The sequence below is a fragment of the Plectrocnemia conspersa genome, unplaced genomic scaffold (genome assembly GCF_051122295.1).
Source record: "Plectrocnemia conspersa isolate PC_06_02 unplaced genomic scaffold, ASM5112229v1 ptg000012l, whole genome shotgun sequence".
Classification (NCBI taxonomy): Eukaryota; Metazoa; Arthropoda; class Insecta; order Trichoptera; family Polycentropodidae; genus Plectrocnemia; species Plectrocnemia conspersa.
The window spans coordinates 15,490,831-15,505,089 of record NW_028277176.1 but is presented as its reverse complement, the minus strand read 5'-3'; the positions used below and the strand labels follow the sequence as shown (position 1 = coordinate 15,505,089).

Sequence of the window (14,259 nt, the reverse complement as noted above, 5' to 3'; positions counted from 1 at the left end):
CATAAATAATATGCAAGGTGTTCTCCGATGCATAGAAAGAATATTTTTTTGTTGCGAAACGGTCACGGGAAACAATATATCACCAGAAGACAAAAATCACAGTTAGGCTACAATATTTCCGTTGCACAATTTGACCTAGAAAAGATGTCCATCAAGCAAATGTCACTTTTTAAATGCCTATACATATTTCTTTGTTCTAAGAAATGAGTGCAACAATTGGCTGGACGCAAGATTGTGATTCGTCAGCGAATTTCGCAACCTTTAATACTCAAGACTGGTCTCCAACGAGGAGAGCGGAGAGACGCGAAGACACGGCAGACATGGCCCGATAGGAGATATGCTGAGATACGACCCGTAGACGAGAACTATAAGATCATGGACCGTCATCATCAGAGAGGGACTCCACCAGACACTACTGCAGTAGAGGGACCACCGTCGCTACTTCACCTACAAAGCCTCTGAAAATCTTTCACTGACATTATCCCTCCGCCAGTTTCTCCATCATAGTAACTCACGACATATGTAATTTTAACGGATAAATTATAACCAGTTTCCACCTGCGTCTTTCTAGCTGCAAAGTCAAGCCCCTTAGGGTTACTAAACCTTAAAGCATAATGTACAAACTACAACAGTTCAAATTACAACTCAAATGAGTAAATACTAGTGAAATTAAAGATATTTCTATTCTGTAATGATTATAGGTAGTAAAAATATATTTTATTTTAAAATGCTTTTATTTTTTTAAATATCTTTTTGAACAATTCCGTTTAATTTGCTTGACATAATCCATTTTTCGTATATAGAGCAAGTTCATTTAGGCAACGACAGATTTGGGCAAATGGTCACCGGTGACATGGAATCCATTGATGTCAGCTACGTATTTGGTGCGGAAAACTTGTCCATCGGGAGCAGTGAAGGTGTATTCTCCTTCCTTGACGAGCACGTAGTCTTTGCCATTAGCAGTAGGTGTTAAAGCACCAGTTTCGCTGACTGATGTTCCATCGGCGCTCAAGTATCTCAGGGCGAATTGGCCTCTTTCGTCGTGCTTCTCTGTCCTCTCCAACACTGGAATGATCTTTACCTCATCTACTGGGGCAGCAGAAATGGCCACAAGGGCGCAGAGAGCGAAAACAATGGCCTGTAAGAGAAATAAATATATTTTATCAGAATATAAAGAGATTCAATGCCTTAATTAACCAATAAAAAATCGTATTATGGATAGTGTTGAGCAAGAGTGCCATTGAAAATACACATTTAATTGTACATATTATATATGCATTGAAATTTAATTTATTACTTACGATTTTCATTTTGATGGTTTTGGTTGGAGATGATCGTTCTCTGAAGATTGAAGAAGAGTGAGTGATAGTCAAAGGTATGAATGAGTATTTATACAAATTGATTTCTTAGAGAATGTTCACTATTGCTAAATATAAAATGTGTGATTGCAATTTAGTGATAATTAACGCATAATGCATTTTTAGGAGCTTCACTAATGATAGCTGTTTTGAAATAAATATTTACAAACCTCTATTTATATATTATTAAAATCTTGTACTAACCAATTTACGGTAATTTAAAATCTGGGATTTACAAACGCGTTTATCAATTTTTACTACGAAGGGTGATTATTTATTTGAGAATAAGGTATATCTTGAATTTCTCATATTTTTACAGCTGCTCTAATTTTCTTTCTTAACATACATTTAATTCTTAACATATCAATGACAAAAAATATAATAAAAAAATTAATAGTCTTGATTTGGAATTTGCATGTGATTTTTATTATAATATTGGTAATCAAATTCACAAGTTAAATTGCGAAAATAATTATAGAAAAAAATATTTTGGTACACTCTGTATTTTTTGTTTCAGATTCGTAGATACAATGATGAGCCATTATCTTTGTTGTTTCATATTATCTGAAATTCGATATTGTAATTTATTTTGTTCTGCCCCGATATACTTTTATTTATCTTTAGTATTTTTTTTTGCATAAAGAAATATTTCAAAAATGGAATACGGAAATAAGAAAGCATTGTATGATCAATAAATTATTTAACTGCCGTATGGATAGAATATTATATGAACTATTCAATTCACAATATAAGAAAATATGTATGCTATAAAATTAACTGTTTTGCACAGATATTATTTTTTATGCTACAAATTGATCATCGAAGGCAGTATATATTTTTTACAGTGCTATATCGATTCTTTAGTTTAAAATGAAGTATATTTAATTAGTTTATAAGCTTAGGAAATCTTTTCATATTTAAATGCATAGAAAATCTAGGAAATTCTCATTCTGATATTTGGCGATTACAACCGATTAGTAACGGAGTATAATGTATTATTGCTGGTATGAAAATATAATTATTTCTTTGTATAATTTATACATAAAGATCGTAGAATATCACTGGAAATATCATTTAGGTGCGAAGCAAAGCAATAAAACATATCTTAAACTGGCTTTACACTCGTCTCTTCTGATTTAAACCGCAGATAACTGAAATTTAATATTTAAATTAATTTTTCATGTAAGAAGTAAGCCACTGAGAAAATAAATTTATAGTACTCTGTGTTGCGTGAAAATCACGCGGCAAAAAACGACCCGTCGATTAAGTGTTAAATGAATACTGGTTCAGATTTCAGTCTAATTTTGTCAAGTGATATAAACAGACGCGCACTTTAAATATTTAAAAATTTTCTATTCTATATTTACATATATTTGATTAAATTATTAAATTGCATATTCTTCAAATAAAAATTAGTGAAAAATGTAAAAAGAATACAATAGAATATTTTTATATTTAAAAAACATAAAATATCATTAATAACTGAAAAAGTGAAATTATTTTTTGTGATAAAGAGTGATGATGCTGTAATGCATATTTAATTTGTATTATAATCCATAACAAATGATATATTATAGATAATATAAACTAAGTTAACTAATTTTCGTAGGAGGAATTCTATGAACATAAGTTATACACATGAGCCAGCAACATTCTAGTTTAAAATCTTAACAATCGAAATGTTTCTGTAATATGCGTGTGATGGAATGAAACTAGATTTATAAGATTTTTAAAATTATGAGTCTGTTTGTACACCTATGAACATACCATATTTTTTTTCTCCATAAAGCTTATTATTTGCTTTGTGAGGTTTAGCTGCTTATGTAGTTTTTATGGGTCGCTGCGTTTAACGTTTTGATTATTCCATGGTCAAAAGTCGTATCTCTTTTAATCATCGTAAAAACGCGAAAGGAAATTTAATAAACCCTTTTATTCGCAGAATTGTATACACCTTCTTTAATCAAAAGCACCGGGTGACATAAATTAAAATTAAAGCCGGCTTAACCCTTACCTATTTAAATTTATAATATACATTCTTTATAATTGCCCTTTTTACATAGAACGTATCTCTATCTGCTATGTTACCATTATAAATATTATTAATATAATTTATAATATTATTTTTGCAAATTTTATTAAAAAATTTATCCTAAATTCTCGTTTAATAACCACAGTAAACAATACAGCTATTGTTTTGATGTTAATTGGAAATTAAAATAGAACGTCTCTGAGGTAATTTAAATTTTATACAATGTTGTTTTTACAGGAAGGCTCGATATTTATTAATATTTTAAATGTTGATATTTATTAAGTAAATAGCTTCAGTCACCATTTAACGTAAAATTAAATATCATTTTAGGTTTTAATAATTTTATCCAGTACATAGGGTGAATAAAATGTATACAGTTTTGGCGAATAAAAAGTTTATTAAATATATGCTAAATATATATTCTATAATTAGATAAAAAAATATACATCAACAAGGATAAATAAAGAACGCTATGCTAGAAGCGTAAGTGTCCCTTGACATTTAAAACCTTTTTGTTAACCCTTGATATATTACGTTCTCAGAAACATGTTTTGTAGACATGTGAGATGTTTTACATATTTACATGGTTTGTTCATATATTTGTTTTATTTTTGTACATATATAAATATTACATATTATTTCCCACTGTTATTTGACAGGATTTGATTTAAATTTATTGTTATATTGTTATGTACGAAGCAAACACTATAACTGTTGAGTTCTTTGTTACTAAGTAAGCTTCTAGAAAATCAGACAAATTTAACAACTTGTATTTTATTAAATTATTTCTAAGATGTAGGCTATATTCAATATAGTTTTATATCAAGAAATAGTTAATATTAAACTAAAAAAATAAAAATCACTAATTCAGGTCAGTGCTTAGTGGGGGGTGATGAACCATTACTTTATTGTTTGGGTTTGGTTGTTTTCATGTCGTCGTGTTATCTCGATTGTTTTATCAATTGCAGCTATCAGCAAATAAATAAATAAAACGAAAAATGTGTAGAAGCGTGAGAAAAGTCTTTTTGCTAGGAGCGTTGGGATTAGGAATTGCAATACCGGTAGTATCGGTATTAAGGCAAAAATCGACTTTTGGTACTACCATTATTATAAAATTGTTTAAAAGCAGAAGCGGAGAATAAAATGATGCTCATGCTGTAGGGGATTGACCTATACTCTATTTGCGTTAACACAGTCTATTTCATCATTATTTATAATTGAGAAAGAGATTGCAAATTTGGGTGCTATTATTAGTGCTAAAACATACGTTCGATATATTTATCATTACTCCTGCTTATATTTTGAACAAATTTATAGAAATTAAAATCATTACTATATTTTTTATATTTATCACATAAGCATTTATAAATTTCATTTATGTTATTTATAACATGAATAGAAATAAATAAATATACGAGAGATCAATTTTACGAAAATAAATATTATTGAGATATTCTAAAATAAATATTAAATGTGCAATAGATGTGCAAAAAAATTAAAATAACACATAAATCTATTTTTAGAAAAAACAGATTTGCAATTTTCTACGAATTTCTTTCTCAAATTGTTCTTTCCAATAATCGTATACGATAAAAAATAATTAGTAATATAGGAATATATTTGATTAGAATAAATTAGCGAGTGGTTCTCTGGCCCCTGGTATAAAAATTTTGATGGCATTGTGTAGCGCTCGATGAATGATTTTCCTAGACTTTCCTTGGCACACGCATTTTAAAAAGTATTTTTTTCGTTACGATGTAAAGAATGAATGAACATGAAATAATAAATGTGACAAAAAAGTTTTTGTTCACAGTCGTCTAATTGATTTTTATTGATACTCATAGATAACACACCAAAGCACAGCGTAAAAAGTATTTTTAGAAGTACCTGAATGTAAGGAAGATTGTTTTACCGCTTCTTATTTTTTAAAACTAACGCAAAAAATACATTAATAGTCAGACGAATAATTGGTCATATGTTAATGTCGACAACTTAAGTCAAAATCGATCTGATTGTTTATTAATTAAAAAAAAAATACGAAGACGGTGATATTTCCAACATCTTCAAAAAAAAAAAAATGTTTCGACCTTTAAATGCTTGGATTTTTCCCCATTAAATGAACGGACATCTAACAGATTATCCGACTAAATATTATATAAATTATGAAAATTAGGCATAGTTGTAATTTTATGTATTATTTTAATTAACAATTTTTTTTCAATTTTATGATATACCCATCATTTCCGTTTTATATATTGTTTACAAATTCATTAAAACATATGCCTTACATTGTAAGGCATATGTTTTAATGAATTTGTATTATGTTGTAAGGCTTACAACATAAACCAAATGGAGTTATTTGCGATCTAGATCTCATTCCTTCGAAGTATATAAAAGCATTTTATTTACACTAATATAAGATCGAGAGTAGGAGATACAAGTTTAGATGAATTGTGTTTTTTAAAAGCTAATTTAAACACATTTATAAATTCTTTGTAAAATATTAAATTTGATTTTTCACTCAAAATATAACTAATTTCTAATGAAAATTTTGAAAATTGTGTTTAATTGATGAAATCCAATAAATAAATGTGTTTCTTTTGAAACCATTAAGAACTTTTATAAAAAAAAAATTTTTTTGAGTGGTATTCGGATTATTTTTTCAGTCATTTTTATTAATAATTAAGTTTTGTTTAATCGATAATACTGGTATTGACTGTTTTACTCGTTCGGTAATATTGGTATTGAACATTCCTGTATTATTGCAATCCCTAGTTGCGATACAATTCATTGGTATTCTCGGCGTAAAGTCATTGAACCACTATTTGAAGTTGCTAATTCGTCAATGCTTTGGAATCGCGATCACGTCCCTTATTCTTAACCATTGCAGCTAAGACGTCAGGGCTTGAAAGCGCTTCTCTTGCATGTGCCATATATTTTATAAACAAGCTTTGGCGATGGTTATGAAGGACTGAAAAAAAAATGTAATGGTGCTCATCAATTTTAGTTGTGCACCATAATTGTTTTTTTTTTAAATAAAGAATATATAAAGTATTTTAATTGTTTGTATAATAGCAATCATGGCGCATTAGGAAAACCTGTTAAGTTATAATGGTTAGATATTATGTAACCTGACTCTTCTATATGTTTCAAATGAGAGGCATTGAGAAATCGGGAATTTAAATAAGTTTATTTTGACTAATTAGGCATTATGAGCAATCTTGATTTTCAATAATCATCTCTGTATTTCATCCTTAAATGAGTCTATTATGCGAATAAATGAGAGCGACATCTTTGTTTGTAGCATAACAATGATATATAATCTCTTAACCATGCGTTTAAATTAGTACCAATGTATTGTTCAGTGGTGACAAACGATTGGTTAATCACAACGAAGCAATGTGATTATTTATTATCGAAATGACCACTTAGGGTAACTAAAATAAAAACTCTTTTTCATCTTAATTAGTTGATAATATTTTCATTCTAATGGATCGAAATATATCCATTTTAGGCGTTAATAGATTAAGACCTAATTTTAACAAGAGTCAATGCCAGATCTTCGAGAAAAATTTCAGGGCGAGAACATTGAGCAGGACTATTTCATAATTTGGCATTAGACTTTAGATATTCTTTCTTACAATGCAGATTTCTTAAGCGTCTTATTTGTCTGACAAATCTCTTAAAACACGAAAGTAGTTTGAATTTTAGGTAGACGTTATAGTTAAATTGACAGCTTTTGTATTTAGTGTCATTATTTAAAACTTTGTTTTAGATATAATCATATTGATTCTAAGCTCCAGATAAATTGAGTACATTACAATTGGGAAAAGTAGTTATTTATTTTATTTTATATATCCTCCACTTTCACTTTTTATTTTAAGGACGATATGAAAGGGTGATATATTATTTTTTATAGTAAAGTTATAATTGTATTTATGTTGTCCTAAGCACGAATAGTTTAATTACATGATTTTATTGTGTGAAGAAAATCGTATCAAGCAAACAAACGGAAAATCTATACGGGATTTAGCAATTTGTTTGGCACAATGAAAACGACCGAGGCCGAGATCAAAACTATTTCTTCTAGCATCCCTATTCAAGATGAAAGACCAAGATAACTTGTGGAATGTAGTTAATTTGCGGTCTAACGACGCAGTGGTGTTGTTTTCTTGCCTTCCAAAAGATGGGGTCAGATTCCACCCCCTTGTTGGGGAGGGGGAGGGTTCTGCTGCCACCCTCCGAAGACCATTCAACCATCCGCCATGGTCCATCGGCGGGCGAGAGAAATTGCCCTAAGGTTATCAACGCTCCCGCTGGTAATACACTAAACAAAAGTTTTCTTTTGTTGCTTTGTGCGGGTCAAAAGGAAAAATGGGACAACACATCCAAGATCATAAACACGAGTGCTGAGAATGGTCTTAAAAAAGAAACTATGTATGTTTAAGCAACGTCTATATGGTGCGTTGGCGAGAGCTTTCGCAGTTGATAAAATATGTGCCACACTATAAAAAGTAAAAGCATTTACGTCTACGGTTGAAGCTTTTAGTAAAATAAAAGATTGGCAAAAATTTCACCCATATTTTTAAGGATATTTTTTACAATAAATATGATTACACCAGAGATGAGTAAAACAACCACTTTTATTACAATTTATTAAGAAAAAGTGGCACAACCCATTCTTAAAATGTAGGGTTCTTTTTGGTATTTTTTTTAAATTCGCCACACGTTTCATTTGTATTACACATACGTAACACATAAATAAATGTAACAGCTTTATTTCGAGTTCACTAAGAGTCTAATTCTTTCTAGTGCGGGCCTTTGAACTTTGGCCGAATTAAGATTCAACCGGTGTTGTACAAGTACCCGAGTAAGGTGGGTTCGCAAAGATTACCTGTGGAATGCGGTTCCACTAATGACAGGACGATGTTCCTTGATTGTTTTGGGACCGAAAACAGTACTCGGGGGCTTCATTTATACCATTGTCTCACCGACGTTTGATCAGATGTTAAGTTTTAATTAAGTGCGTAGGTGAGCGGTTGAAAAAGTTTGACAAATTTCGTACATATGTATGTATATATGTCGTATAAAACAGGGTGTGCTGAAGTAGTTTTCAACAAACAGTTGAAAGCTATCAGTGACGTCCCAAGGCTATGTGAGTTAAAAATAGCGTTTTACTATTTTTCAAAGTAATATTTAAAAAAATTACGTTCCATATTATATGTGTAAATTGTTGACAAAGATCCTCACCAGCTTTTGACGTGAATTTTTGACTTCTGAGAAATGATTTTTGCGCTCTATTATTGGTCGAAATTCGGGTTAGATGTGCTTCATTTGAGTCTCATAAGTCATAATATTGTCATTAGAAGTCTTAATATGAAGGTTGCCACTGCGACAGCAAAATTTTCTTGCTTTTGCCGTAAATGCCGTGAAACAGGGACATCATTAATTTAAAAGGAAGGGGCAGGTGGAGTGTATTTTATTCTCTCCTTGAATTTTATGTAATAAATTGTAAACTAAGTTCATGTGCTAGGAATATATTTACATTTTAAAATGTGTTCTGTGATAATTTTTCGCTTCTAGGCAACTTCCTACTTGCTTATACTTACGGGACGTCCCTGAAAGCTATACAGTGATAACTTTTGAATTTATATTGGTGTGTTTGATGATGTTTAAGGTTGCGATTATCTATTGATTATTAACAATCCAAACTCAATCGCAAAGGGATGCACATTTGAATGATTGTAGATGTGTTCCGAATCAATGAAACGACGATTCGACAATTGTGAGACAAATGATAGTTTGTTATTGTTGTCAAGTTAATAAGATTTTTTTCTTGGTACATACATTATTTTTATTGAATTCTATATAAAATAATATATCACAAATAGGTGTAGATGTTGAGATACAGATTTTTCAGTCAAATGCTCAGACAGAAAATAAATTTAACATATAAATATGAACAAGTGTCGAGCGAAAACAATTTTGAGTCGGATAGGAAAATGCATTCAAAGTGACTTTTCACACTTGAGTTACCCTTGTTTAGCCTCGGGAAAAGCTTCTGAATCTGACTTTAACGCAGCATCCAGTACAAACGAGATGCACCGGTAAAGATAAAACATGCAAAGCAATGTCGGCTGTTCATTCGTTTTTTGCTACTGTAAAACGTTTCCAAAATAAATATGATATTTCAATAAATACACAAGGGAAAGGTTTGGAGGTTTCAGCGGACCGGAGCGTCTAGTTTCATCTGAGGGTCTTTGTCAATGGAATATCTATCACGAGGACCTTCTCTTGTTGGTGTTCGCCCGAGATAAACTGATCCCGGGACTCGGTACAATCCGCAACACAATAGAGAGAGACCCATTATTTTCGAGCGAGTCTTCTGTGCTCTGCAAGGGAATAAATTCCAAGGGAGATGCCTCTTGTTTTTCCATTATTGTGTTACATCGCTGAAATGAAATAAATAGGAGGCGCTTAGGATGCAATCTTCGGCGATTCCTTTTACCGAAAATGTACATACAAATACGTGTAACCTAATTTTATCTCCTGTCCTAAATATTTTTAAGATTAGAATTTATTAATTTATCCAGGTTCTTAAATTAGTAATATGTTTTTTTTATCTAGTATCAAAAATGTGAATTTTTGAGACATATGCTTCTTAGTTTAGATTAAGAGATTTATATCGCCTCTTTAACAAAGTAGAGAAAGCGAACAATATTTTAATTAGAAAAAGATTTTTTAATAATAGAAATAGGATTTTTTATCTCGCTCTTCAGCTGCTTGTTATATTTACCAATACAAAATATAATTGAGAAAAATTATATTGGGCTTTAAAATATTAATATTTACAGTTAAAAAAGGTTATTAATATTTGGTTTATATATAAATGGAATAAAATTTTTTTTTATGCTTTATAAAATTAAATTTGTACGAATATTTTTGAAAGGTTTAATATCACTGCTATTTTTATTATGCTACATAAGTACTAGCGGGTTCATGTCTAAAATGCATATTTTTTAAAGGTTTTTTTTAGGGGTCTGGGAATGATAAAAATTGTTTACAAATTTTTAACACTCGAACTTGCTTTATTTTTGCTTAGGTAATAAAATAAGACACTTAGATAATAAACCTTTCTGAAGGTGTTCGTGTCAGATGTTTGAAAATATGTATACTTTCTCGAAACATTTTTTTGCGAATTTCTATTACTCTAACCGGCCGGCGGTTATATCTTTGCTTTGGTGATCTAAGAACCCGCTCCGATAAAAATAAATTACGCATGGGAATCGGCAGAATGCAAAACTTCAAAAAGTCATAACATTATATTTTTGTCTAAATTGTTTATATACAGCTTTAACTGAATCTGTTTTGACTTATTATCGACTATTTAAATGGGTTTTATTATTATTATTTATATTTTTATAAATACAAAAAATGCACAGGGTTTAAATAGACTAATGATTCTATTTATATAACATATAATTTAAAAATATTTGAGAGCGAAATTCAAAACGAAATCTACAATTAGATCGCCCTAGTTGTAGACATTTGTCCCCAAATTATGTTATTTTAATGCGACTTTTTTGATGTTGATTTGTCACCCCTGACGCTCTCGCGTGCCCAATAATTGTGTAAAATTGTGTTTGCGTTGATTAAAACGAAAATCGCAATTAGACGTCGCTCGTTAGCGCGGTCGGATTTGTGCGGCGTGGTTTTTGGCGAAAACACTTTGTTTCGCGTTTGTTGGCCAGCTACTGTAAGGGTTCATTAGGCCAACGCTCATTATGGCGTTCAAAGTAAGTAATTGCTGGCAAACGCAACAAATTTACCAAATCTCCCTCCGGCTAATGGCCGGACGAATCAAAAATGCGAATCGATGTCATCAATGTGTCGTTAGTGCTATCGCGAGGTCATTAATGCCCCAAGCCAGCAAGGCTGACCACTTCGTTGGTATCTGCAATCTGAGGTATCTAGATAGAACGATATGAAAAGCATAAATTTAAAATTCAACAACAAGCAAAATGTTGTTTGCCTCACCTTGCTTAAATTACGGAATGAGATGGAGTAAAGCGTAAGGTAAAAGGAGTCACGATTCACGGTTATGACAAACATGTACATCGGCATCTTCTGCGTCTGCATGTATTTTTAACATCTAACTTTGTATATCAAGGTTCATTATTAACAAATTCCAGTTAATGTTAGCTTAAAATAAATGTAAAGAGAGTTTTGTTAAATCTAAAAAAAAACATTTAAATATTTGCTCTTAAATCAATAATGCAAAATAGTGGTTATTCACATTTTTATTAATATAGCCTTTATTTTTATTGTAAAAGTCATAATAGTCAGATTTGCATTAAAAAAATTTATGATAAATTACAATTATATGTTGTATGCCAATGATCAAAAATTGTTTAAATCTTTTGTGTACTCTTTATCTCTCAAGATTATGATTCTTCGTGGAGCTTGGCTTCCGTCAACGAAAATGCCATATTATGTTATTTAGCTGATCTCATTCATCATTCAAACATCCTTACAATCACGTTTTAGTTATAGAACATCCACTAAAGATCGTAAATCCCTTTTAAAAACAAGTATAGGTTCTTTGTACACGTAAATGATTTTTGCTATAAATATTTTAAGATGCTTAGTTTTGTTATGAGGAACGCGACATTTTAATTCGTATCATTCTGAAATCGTGATCTATAATTTGGAATACACGAGTAGAGTACGCTCGGGATAAGGATGCCGGTTTGTTATTGTGTGCGTGTACATGTATATGAGAGGGAGAAGCGATGTAGCGTGTACTTCGTTGTCTCGCTTTCTCTTTTAAGGACAGTCGCTGATTCGTCAACGCTGGTATTCGTCATTAAAGTGCAGTGTGGCACAGAAGTTCGATCTTCTCTAGTGATTTATTTTAAATACTTTTGTGTTGATATTGGTTTAACCCAGATATGCCCACTGTCACTAAACTCGTGCCACTGTTTTTTATTTATAAATGAAATTTTAAGAGAACAAAATTTTTTGGGTATATCTGGGTTAATTAATATCAAGGCTTCAAATATACACTGTAAGTAATTCGTTCTCTTACCCGTGGATTAAAATATTTTAATTATTTTTCCATTAATCCGTACGTTGTTGGTTTTTTACACTATTCTCTGTAAGGCTTAACAAAGTTATTATTCTTATCGTTGCGCCAATGATAATTTTTTAATTAATTCAATGGATTCTAATGATTTAATAGAGTCGTCGAGCCATTAAACAATCTGCGAATAATTTCTTTCCCCATTTTATATCTTTTTGCTTTTGAAGAATAGCTAAAGACTTCATTATTTTTTTGACTAGTGAAAGATTTTGAATTTTGCAAATATTTAATTAATGACATCAATGCCTGGTTTCTTCGATTATATTATATATTTTTAATTGTCCGTTGAAATTTCCAACTTAGCTCAGATGTTAAATAAACATATATTTTTTTTAAATAAAAAAAATAAATATTCTGAGCGAAATTGTTTTGAACCACACAGTTCACGCACACAATAACAAACCGGAATCCTTATCCCGAGCGTACTCTAACCCACAAATGTTGAATGATTTTTGTAGCAGTAGTACCTTAGTTTATTAATAACTAGAACAGTGCACAGTCTAATTGCTTAATATATTAATTTAGAAATTATCATATAAATTGATAAAAATAATATTAAATGTGTACAAGAGATGTCTCCAAAGATAATTTAATTTTCGTGATATATTTATTTACAACATATAAAATTAAAATTTATGTTTAGAAGACTACATCTGCTTATTAATGGGATAGTCCCTATTAAAACAAATCAATTTAATTAAATATGTCTAATGCGATATAAAGTAAGTCTAATTCGACAATTTAGCTTTTTTAACTTTTTGGTTTTTGAAGGTGAGTTTATATTATAAACATATATAAATGACCATATATATAGAGTAATGTAAATTTCAAGCGGAGTAGTTGAAAAACCAGATCTTGAAAGTTGGAGAGACTTTGTTGACGTGTCGAGATATATTATTGTCTGCTGTGATTTTGTTCGAGTCTCACCGCGTCTCCTGCTCACATATTTTATGATGCTTGTTCAGGACATCTATGATAAATTTATACGAGCCAAATCCATTCCTTCTTGAACACACTCACGAAATGTATTCATTCCTTAACACAGAAGTGGTGCAGATGGTCACTCTGGCGATCCGTAAAACAATAGTATTATGCGCACGGTAGAATGTATTGTCTAGAACCCAGCCTTTCCAAACAAAGTGTAGTTTTTTTCGGCGGTACTTATGGGTGATTAACATTTCGGAACGGATATGCTATCTCTCTTCCATTATGTGAAAAATACTGTATGCTTTGTTCAAAATGGTTGTTAGAATACCCTCTAAATTATAACAAATTATAGACTACATAACCATTTAATTTAAAATGAGTTTCATCACTCAGAATAACGCTATAAAAACAATTGATGATAAATTCAGGTATAAATAAATTAATTTAAAATTATGTCATTAGTTTTTACGAATAAAGTTTTTTGTTTTTTGCTTAAAACAAATTGCGTAAAATATATTTATTATTGCGTTACATGTGTTCCGCACGCCCTTATATCTCCCTCACTCTCGTCACTTAACACGCGAGCAAGCGAAAGGAAAAGTATCTCAAGATACGTGCCTGATATCCACCAAAGGACTGAGCACATAATTGCGTCCTTAAGCTCTTGCCCTACAATTTTTCGCATGATTTGAATGTTGAGCTTCGTCAGTTACACTTTTTCTACATGTGATAAAAAAACCTTTAAGATGTCTGCTTCAAAAAAATAATCAATTCGTCACGTAGATTTTTATTCGAGACTACAT

General features: G+C 30.7%; 1 protein-coding gene across 1 annotated transcript in view; it reads right to left on the bottom strand.

Moving 5' to 3' along the window:
- Positions 1 to 814: 814 nt before the first annotated feature.
- LOC148228361 (larval cuticle protein 65Ag1-like) overlaps positions 815 to 14,259 on the bottom strand; it is a 156,371-nt gene continuing 142,926 nt past the window's right edge. The window contains exon 2 of the mRNA XM_088200283.1: positions 815 to 1,138. Within this exon, the coding sequence (XP_088056409.1) occupies positions 815 to 1,138 (324 nt within the window). The remainder of the gene's footprint in view (positions 1,139 to 14,259) is intronic.